Source organism: Panulirus ornatus, chromosome 12 (genome assembly GCF_036320965.1).
Source record: "Panulirus ornatus isolate Po-2019 chromosome 12, ASM3632096v1, whole genome shotgun sequence".
NCBI classification, from domain to species: domain Eukaryota; kingdom Metazoa; phylum Arthropoda; class Malacostraca; order Decapoda; family Palinuridae; genus Panulirus; species Panulirus ornatus.
The window spans coordinates 12,315,688-12,325,935 of record NC_092235.1 but is presented as its reverse complement, the minus strand read 5'-3'; the positions used below and the strand labels follow the sequence as shown (position 1 = coordinate 12,325,935).

The window sequence follows — 10,248 nt, the reverse complement described above, 5'->3', positions numbered from 1 at the left end:
AGACGAAAGAAATGGCCCAACCCCCCCCCCCCCCCATACACATGTACATACACACGTCCACACACGCAAATATACATACCTACACAGCTTTCCATGGTTTACCCCAGACGCTTCACATGCCTTGCTTCAATCCACTGACAGCACGTCAACCCCTGTATACCACATGACTCCAATTCACTCTATTTCTTGCCCTCCTTTCACCCTCCTGCATGTTCAGGGCCCCGATCACACAAAATCTTTTTCACTCCATCTTTCCACCTCCAATTTGGTCTCCCTCTTCTCCTCGTTCCCTCCACCTCCGACACATATATCCTCTTGGTCAATCTCTCCTCACTCATTCTCTCCATGTGCCCAAACCATTTCAAAACACCCTCTTCTGCTCTCTCAACCACGCTCTTTTTATTTCCACACATCTCTCTTACCCTTACGTTACTTACTCGATCAAACCACCTCACACCACACATTGTCCTCAAACATCTCATTTCCAGCACATCCATCCTCCTGCGCACATCTCTATCCATAGCCCACGCCTCGCAACCATACAACATTGTTGGAACCACTATTCCCTCAAACATACCCATTTTTGCTTTCCGAGATAATGTTCTCGACTTCCACACATTTTTCAAGGCTCCCAAAATTTTCGCCCCCTCCCCCATCCTATGATCCACTTCCGCTTCCATGGTTCCATCCGCTGACAGATCCACTCCCAGATATCTAAAACACTTCACTTCCTCCAGTTTTTCTCCATTCAAACTCACCTCCCAATTGACTTGACCCTCACCCCTACTGTACCTAATAACCTTGCTCTTATTCACATTTACTCTCAACTTTCTTCTTCCACACACTTTACCAAACTCAGTCACCAGCTTCTGCAGTTTCTCACATGAATCAGCCACCAGCGCTGTATCATCAGCGAACAACAACTGACTCACTTCCCAAGCTCTCTCATCCCCAACAGACTTCATACTTGCCCCTCTTTCCAGGACTCTTGCATTTACCTCCCTTACAACCCCATCCATAAACAAATTAAACAACCATGGAGACATCACACACCCCTGCCGCAAACCTACATTCACTGAGAACCAATCACTTTCCTCTCTTCCTACACGTACACATGCCTTACATCCTCGATAAAAACTTTTCACTGCTTCCAACAACTTGCCTCCCACACCATATATTCTTAATACCTTCCACAGAGCATCTCTATCAACTCTATCATATGCCTTCTCCAGATCCATAAATGCTACATACAAATCCATTTGCTTTTCTAAGTATTTCTCACATACATTCTTCAAAGCAAACACCTGATCCACACATCCTCTACCACTTCTGAAACCGCACTGCTCTTCCCCAATCTGATGCTCTGTACATGCCTTCACCCTCTCAATCAATACCCTCCCATATAATTTACCAGGAATACTCAACAAACTTATACCTCTGTAATTTGAGCACTCACTCTTATCCCCTTTGCCTTTGTACAATGGCACTATGCACGCATTCCGCCAATCCTCAGGCACCTCACCATGAGTCATACATACATTAAATAACCTTACCAACCAGTCAACAATACAGTCACCCCCTTTCTTAATAAATTCCACTGCAATGCCATCCAAACCTGCTGCCTTGCCGGCTTTCATCTTCCGCAAAGCTTTTACTACCTCTTCTCTGTTTACCAAATCATTTTCCCTAACCCTCTCACTTTGCACACCACCTCGACCAAAACACCCTATATCTGCCACTCTGTCATCAGACACATTCAACAAACCTTCAAAATACTCATTCCATCTCCTTCTCACATCACCGCTACTTGTTATCACCTCCCCATTTACGCCCTTCACTGAAGTTCCCATTTGCTCCCTTGTCTTACGCACCCTATTTACCTCCTTCCAGAACATCTTTTTATTCTCCCAAAAATTTACTGATAGTCTCTCACCCCAACTCTCATTTGCCCTTTTTTTCACCTCTTGCACCTTTCTCTTGACCTCCTGTCTCTTTCTTTTATACTTCTCCCACTCAATTGCATTTTTTCCCTGCAAAAATCGTCCAAATGCCTCTCTCTTCTCTTTCACTAATACTCTTACTTCTTCATCCCACCACTCACTACCCTTTCTAAACAGCCCACCTCCCACTCTTCTCATGCCACATGTGATAGAATGTAAGAAAGTAAATTCTCGATTAATATGGGTAAAATTGAAAGTTGGTGGAGAGAGGTGGGTGATTATTGGTGCATATGCACCTGGGCATGAGAAGAAAGATCATGAGAGGCAAGTGTTTTGGGAGCAGCTGAATGAGTGTGTTAGCGGTTTTGATGCACGAGACCGGGTTATAGTGATGGGTGATTTGAATGCAAAGGTGAGTAATGTGGCAGTTGAGGGAATAATTGGTATGCATGGGGTGTTCAGTGTTGTAAATGGAAATGGTGAAGAGCTTGTGGATTTATGTGCTGAAAAAGGACTGATGATTGGGAATACCTGGTTTAAAAAGCGAGATATACATAAGTATACTTATGTAAGTAGGAGAGATGGCCAGAGAGCGTTATTGGATTACGTGTTAATTGACAGGCGTGCGAAAGAGAGACTTTTGGATGTTAATGTGCTGAGAGGTGCAACTGGAGGGATGTCTGATCATTATCTTGTGGAGGCTAAGGTGAAGATTAGTATGGGTTTTCAGAAAAGAGGAGTGAATGTTGGGGTGAAGAAGGTGGTGAGAGTAAGTGAGCTTGGGAAGGAGACCTGTGTGGGGAAGTACCAGGAGAGACTGTGTGCAGAGTGGAAAAAGGTGAGAACAATGGAAGTAAGGGGAGTGGGGGAGGAATGGGATGTATTTAGGGAATCAGTGATGGATTGCGCAAGAGATATATATATATATATATATATATATATATATATATATATATATATATATATATATATATATATATATATATATATATATATATATATATATAGGCAAAGGGGATAAGAGTGAGTGCTCAAATTACAGAGGTATAAGTTTGTTGAGTATTCCTGGAAAATCATATGGGAGGGCATTGATTGAGAGGGTAAAGGCATGTACTGAGCATCAGATTGGGGAAGAGCAGTGTGGTTTCAGAAGTGGTAGAGGATGTTTGGATCAGGTGTTTGCTTTGAAGAATGTATGTGAGAAATACTTAGAGAAGCAAATGGATTTGTATGTAGCATTTATGGATCTGGAGAAGGCATATGATACAGTTGATAGAGATGCTCTGTGGAAGGTATTAAGAATACATGGTGTGGGAGGCAAGTTGTTAGAAGCAGTGAAAAGTTTTTATCGAGGATGTAAGGCATGTGTACGTGTAGGAAGAGAGGAAAGTGATTGGTTCTCAGTGAATGTAGGTTTGCGGCAGGGGTGTGTGATGTCTCCATGGGTGTTAATTTGTTTATGGATGGGGTTGTTAGGGAGGTGAATGCAAGAGTTTTGGAAAGATGGGCAAGTATGAAGTCTGTTGGGGATGAGAGAGCTTGGGAAGTGAGTCAGTTGTTGTTCGCTGATGATACAGCGCTGGTGGCTGATTCATCTGAGAAACTGCAGAAGCTGGTGACTGAGTTTGGTAAAGTGTGTGAAAGAAGAAAGTTAGGAGTAAATGTGAATAAGAGCAAGGTTATTAGGTACAGTAGGGTTGAGGGTCAAGTCAATTGGGAGGTGAGTTTGAATGGAGAAAAACTGGAGGAAGTAAAGTGTTTTAGATATCTGGGAGTGGATCTGGCAGCGGATGGAACCGTGGAAGCGGAAGTGGATCATAGGGTGGGGGAGGGGGCGAAAATTCTGGGAGCCTTGAAGAACATGTGGAAGTCGAGAACATTATCTCGGAAAGCAAAAATGGGTATGTTTGAAGGAATAGTGGTTCCAACAATGTTGTATGGTTGCGAGGCGTGGGCTATGGATAGAGTTGTGCGCAGGAGGATGGATGTGCTGGAAATGAGATGTTTGAGGACAATGTGTGGTGTGAGGTGGTTTGATCGAGTAAGTAATGGAAGGGTAAGAGAGATGTGTGGAAATAAAAAGAGCGTGGTTGAGAGAGCAGAAGAGGGTGTTTTGAAATGGTTTGGGAACATGGAGAGAATGAGTGAGGAAAGATTGACCAAGAGGATATATCTGTCGGAGGTGGAGGGAACGAGAAGTGGGAGACCAAATTGGAGGTGGAAAGATGTAGTGAAAAAGATTTTGTGTGATCGGGGCCTGAACATGCAGGAGGGTGAAAGGAGGGCAAGGAACAGAGTGAATTGGATCGATGTGGTATACCGGGGTTGATGTGCTGTCAGTGGATTGAATCAGGGCATATGAAGCGTCTATGGTAAACCATGGAAAGCTGTGTAGGTATGTATATTTGCGTGTGTGGACGTGTATGTATACACATGTGTATGGGGGGGGGTTGGGCCATTTCTTTCGTCTGTTTCCTTGCGCTACCTCGCAAACGCGGGAGACAGCAAAAAAAAAAAAGAAAAAAGTATGTAAGTAGGAGAGATGGCCAGAGAGCGTTATTGGATTACGTGTTAATTGATAGGCGCGCGAAAGAGAGACTATTAGATGTTAATGTGCTGAGAGGTGCAACTGGAGGGATGTCTGATCATTATCTTGTGGAGGCGAAGGTGAAGATTTGTAGAGGTTTTCATAAAAGAATAGAGAATGTTGGGGTGAAGAGAGTGGTGAGAGTAAGTGAGCTTGGGAAGGAGACTTGAGTGAGGAAGTACCAGGAGAGACTCAGTTCAGAATGGAAAAAGGCGAGAACAAAGGAGGTAAGGGGAGTGTGGGAGGAATGGGATGTATTTAGGGAAGCAGTGATGGATTGCGCAAAAGATGCTTGTGGCATGAGAAGCGTGGGACGGTGGGCTGATTAGAAAGGGTAGTGAGTGGTGGGATGAAGAAGTAAGATTATTAGTGAAAGAGAAGAGAGAGGTATTTGGACGATTTTTGCAGGGAAAATATGCAAATGAGTGGGAGATGTATAAAAGAAAGAGGCAGGTGGTCAAGAGAAAGGTGCAAGAGGTGAAAAAGAGGGCAAATGAGAGTTAGGGTGAGAGAGTATCGTTAGATTTTAGGGAGAATTAAAAGATGTTTTGGAAGGAGGTAAATAAAGTACGTAAGACAAGAAAGCAAATGGGAACTTCAGTGAAGGGGGCTAATGGGGAGGTGAAAACAAGTAGTGGTGATGTGAGAAGGAGATGGAGTGAGTATTTTGAAGGTCTGTTTAATATGTTTGATGATAGAGTGGCAGATATAGGGTGTTTTGGTCGAGGTGGTGTGCAAAGTGAGAGGGTTAGGGAAAATGATTTGGTAAACAGAGAAGAGGTAGTAAAAGCGTTGCGGAAGATGAAAGCCAGCAAGGCATCGGGTTTGGACGGTATTGCAGTGGAATTTATTGAAAAAGGGAGTGACTGTATTGTTGACTGGTTGGTAAGGTTATTTAATGTATGTATGATTCATGGTGAGGTGCCTGAGGATTGGCGGAATGCGTGCATAGTGCCATTGTACAAAGACAATTGGGATAAGAGTGAGTGCTCAAATTACAGAGGTATAAGTTTTTTGAGTATTCCTGGTAAATTATATTGGAGGGTATTGATTTAGAGGGTGAATGCATGTACAGAGCATCAGATTGGGGAAGAGCAGTGTGGTTTCAGAAGTAGTAGAGGATGTGTGGATCAGGTGTTTGCTTTGAAGGCAAGGATGAAGGATGTAAGGCATGTGTACGTGTAGGAAGAGAGGAAAGTGTTTGGTTCTCAGTGAATGTAGGTTTGCGGCATGGGTGTGTTATGTCTCCATGGTTGTTTAATTTGTTTATGGATGGGGTTGTTAGGGAGGTGAATGCAAGAGTTTTGGAAAGAGGGGCAAGTATGCAGTCTGTTGTGGATGAAAGAGCTTGGGAAGTGAGTCAGTTGTTGTTCGCTGATGATACAGCGCTGGTGGCTGATTCATGTGAGAAACTGCAGAAGCTGGTGACTGAGTTTGGTAAGGTGTGTGAAAAAAGAAAGCTGAGAGTAAATGTAGATAAAAGCAAGTTTATTAGATACAGTAAGGTTGAGGGTCAATGAGGGTCCATGGTTGTTTAATTTGTTTATGGATGGGGTTGTTAGGAAGGTGAATGCAAGAGTTTTGGAAAGAAGGGCAAGTATGCAGTCTGTTGTGGATGAAAGAGCTTGGGAAGTGAGTCAGTTGTTGTTCGCTGATGATACAGCGCTGGTGGCTGATTCATATGAGAAAACTGCAGAAGCTGGTGACTGAGTTTGGTAAGGTGTGTGAAAAAAGAAAGCTGAGAGTAAATGTAGATAAAAGCAAGTTTATTAGGTACAGTAAGGTTGAGGGTCAAGTCAATTGGGAGGTAAGTTTGAATGGAGAAAAACTGGAGGAAGTAAAGTGCTTTAGATATCTGGGAGTGGATTTGGCAGTGGATGGAACCATGGAAGTGGAAGTGAATCATAGGATGGGGGACTGGACGAATTTTCTGGGAGCCTTGAAAGGTGTGTGAAAGTCGAGAACATTATCTCGGAAAGCAAAGGTGGGTATGTTTGAAGGAATAGTGGTTCCAACAATGTTGTATGGTTTCGAGGGGTGGGCTATGGATAGAGTTGTGCGGAGGAGGGTGGATGTGCTAGAAATAAGATGTTTGAGGACAATATGTGGAGTGAGGTGGTTTGATCGACTAAGTGATAATAGGGTAAGAGAGATGTGTGGTAATAAAAAGAGTGTGGTTGAGAGAGCAGAAGAGGGTGTTTTGAAATGATTTGGTCACATGGAGAGAATGAGTGAGGAAAGATTGACCAAGAGGATATATGTGTCAGAGGTGGAGGGAACGAGGAGAAGTGGGAGACCAAATTGGTGACGGAAAGATGGAGTGAAAAAGATTTTAAGTGATCGAGGCCTGAACATGCAGGCGTGCAGGGAATAGAGTGAATTGGAACGATGTGGTATACCGTGGTCGACGTGCTGTCAATGGATTGAACCAATGCATGTGAAGCATCAGGGGTAAACCATGGAAAGTTCTGTCGGGCCTGGATGTGGAAAGGGAGCTGTGGTTTCGGTGCATTATAACATGACAGGTAGAGACTGAGTGTGAACCAATGGGGCCTTTGTTGTCTCTTCCTAGCGCTACCTCACACACATGATGAGGGAGGGGGTTGTTATTCTATGTGTGGCGAGGTGGCGATGGGAATGAATAAAGGCAGACAGTATGAATTATGTACATGTTTATATATGTATATGTTTGTTTGTGTATATATATGTATATATTGAGATGTATAGGTATGTATATTTGCGTGTGTGGACGTGTATGTATATACATGTGTATGTGGGTGGGTTGGGCCATTCTTTCGTCTGTTTCCTTGCGCTACCTCGCTAACGCGGGAGACAGTGACAAAGCAAAATAAATAATATATATATATATATATATATATATATATATATATATATATATATATATATATATATATATATATATATATATATATATTACATATATATATATATATATATATATATATATATATATATATATATATATATATATATATATATATATATATATATATATATATATATATATATAAATATATATATATATATATATATATATATATATATATATATATATATATATATATATATATATATATCAGTTGACACGCAGCGGCCGGTTTTGACAGACGTTCTTTTTGTTGCTGAGACGAGAGAAGATGGCGCCTGTCCTTGGTTACTGGAACATCCGTGGTCTGGCCCAACCAATCAGACTTTTGCTGGAATATGTCGGCACAGAATTTGAAGACAAATACTATGAATGTGGTCCTGCACCAGACTACAACAAGTCATGTTGGTTTGATACCAAGTTCAGCTTTGGTTTCGACTTTCCAAACCTTCCATATTACATTGATGGGGATGTGAAGGTCACACAGAGTAATGCAATCTTGCGTTACATTGCACGAAAACATGGCATGTGTGGCAAGACAGAGGAAGAGATGATTCGTGTTGACATACTCGAGAACCAGGCAATGGATTTCAGAAATGGCTTTGTTAGACTTTGCTACCTTGAATATAATGTCAAGAAGCAGCAGTATTTGGATGCTCTTCCCAAGACTATAAAGCTGTTCTCTGATTTTCTTGGAAGCCGAACCTGGTTTGCTGGAGACAATTGATGCTACTACGTTTGTGAATCAAGAACCATTGCAACACAAACCTCGCCAGGTGGTAGAGTGACCCTGCAATGTATCGAGACAGACTTCCCCAGAACTTTTTAAAGGGGAAGTAAATGTTTATAGTTGTGTTACTGGAGTGGTAGTTTTCATACATGGTGCTTTGACAAGAAAATAGTGAAATTGGAAAAAATGTAGCTTAGACATTGAAGCTTATTGATACAGTGGTCAAATTGATGAGAACTACTATTGACGTTTGTGTAAATAAATTATACATTTCCTTTTTCCATAGCCAGAGGTTGAACCATTATGTGACATCCATTTTTTCATTTCATTTCAAGCTAGAAGTTTCAGTTTTCTAAATTGTTTCTTACATTTTTCATATGTATATATATGTATGTGTGTGTGTGTGTGTATATGTGCTTGTGTATGTGTGTGTGTGTATATATATATATATATATATATATATATATATATATATATATATATATATATATATATACATATATATATATATATATATTATCCCTGGGGATAGGGGTGAAAGAATACTTCCCACGCATTCCTCGCGTGTCGTAGAAAGCGACTAGAGGGGACGGGAGCGGGGGGCCAGAAATCCTCCCCTCCTTGTATTTTTTTTTTTTTAACTTTCTAAAATGGGAAACAGAAGAAGGAGTCACGCGGGGAGTGCTCATCCTCCTCGAAGGCTCAGATTGGGGTGCCTAAATGTGTGTGGATGTAACCAAGATGTGTAAAAAGGAGAGATAGGTAGTATGTTTGAGGAAAGGAACCTGGATATTTTGGCTCTGAGTGAAACGAAGCTCAAGGGTAAAGGGGAAGAGTGGTTTGGGAATGTCTTGGGAGCAAAGTCAGGGGTTAGTGAGAAGACAAGAGCAAGGGAAGGAGTAGCAATACTCCTGAAACAGGAGTTGTGGGAGTATGTGATAGAATGTAAGAAAGTAAATTCTCGATTAATATGGGTAAAACTGAAAGTTGATGGAGAGAGATGGGTGATTATTGGTGCATATGCACCTGGGCATGAGAAGAAAGATCATGAGAGGCAAGTGTTTTGGGAGCAGCTGAATGAGTGTGTTAGTGGTTTTGATGCACGAGACCGGGTTATAGTGATGGGTGATTTGAATGCAAAGGTGAGTAATGTGGCAGTTGAGGGAATAATTGGTATACATGGGGTGTTCAGTGTTGTAAATGGAAATGGTGAAGAGCTTGTAGATTTATGTGCTGAAAAAGGACTGATGATTGGGAATACCTGGTTTAAAAAGCGAGATATACATAAGTATACTTATGTAAGTAGGAGAGATGGCCAGAGAGCGTTATTGGATTACGTGTTAATTGACAGGCGCGCGAAAGAGAGACTTTTGGATGTTAATGTGCTGAGAGGTGCAACTGGAGGGATGTCTGATCATTATCTTGTGGAGGCTAAGGTGAAGATTTGTATGGGTTTTCAGAAAAGAAGAGTGAATGTTGGGGTGAAGAGGGTGGTGAGAGTAAGTGAGCTTGGGAAGGAGACTTGTGTGAGGAAGTACCAGGAGAGACTGAGTACAGAATGGAAAAAGGTGAGAACAATGGAAGTAAGGGGAGTGGGGGAGGAATGGGATGTATTTAGGGAATCAGTGATGGATTGCGCAAAAGATGCTTGTGGCATGAGAAGAGTGGGAGGTGGTTTGATTAGAAAGGGTAGTGAGTGGTGGGATGAAGAAGTAAGAGTATTAGTGAAAGAGAAGAGAGAGGCATTTGGACGATTTTTGCAGGGAAAAAATGAAATTGAGTGGGAGATGTATAAAAGAAAGAGACAGGAGGTCAAGAGAAAGGTGCAAGAGGTGAAAAAAAAAGGGCAAATGAGAGTTGGGGTGAGAGAGTATCATAAAATTTTAGGGAGAATAAAAAGATGTTCTGGAAGGAGGTAAATAAAGTGCGTAAGACAAGGGAGCAAATGGGAACTTCAGTGAAGGGCGCAAATGGGGAGGTGATAACAAGTAGCGGTGATGTGAGAAGGAGATGGAGTGAGTATTTTGAAGGTTTGTTGAATGTGTTTGATGATAGAGTGGCAGATATAGGGTGTTTTGGTCGAGGTGGTGTGCAAAGTGAGAGG

General features: G+C 41.9%; 1 protein-coding gene across 1 annotated transcript; it reads left to right on the top strand.

Annotated features, from left to right (window-relative positions):
* The first annotated feature begins 7,685 nt into the window (after positions 1–7,685).
* LOC139751781 (glutathione S-transferase Mu 4-like) lies at positions 7,686–8,141 on the top strand. The gene has a single exon (XM_071667319.1). The coding sequence runs from the start codon at positions 7,686–7,688 to the stop codon at positions 8,139–8,141; it is 456 nt and encodes a 151-aa protein (XP_071523420.1).
* Positions 8,142–10,248: the final 2,107 nt, after the last annotated feature.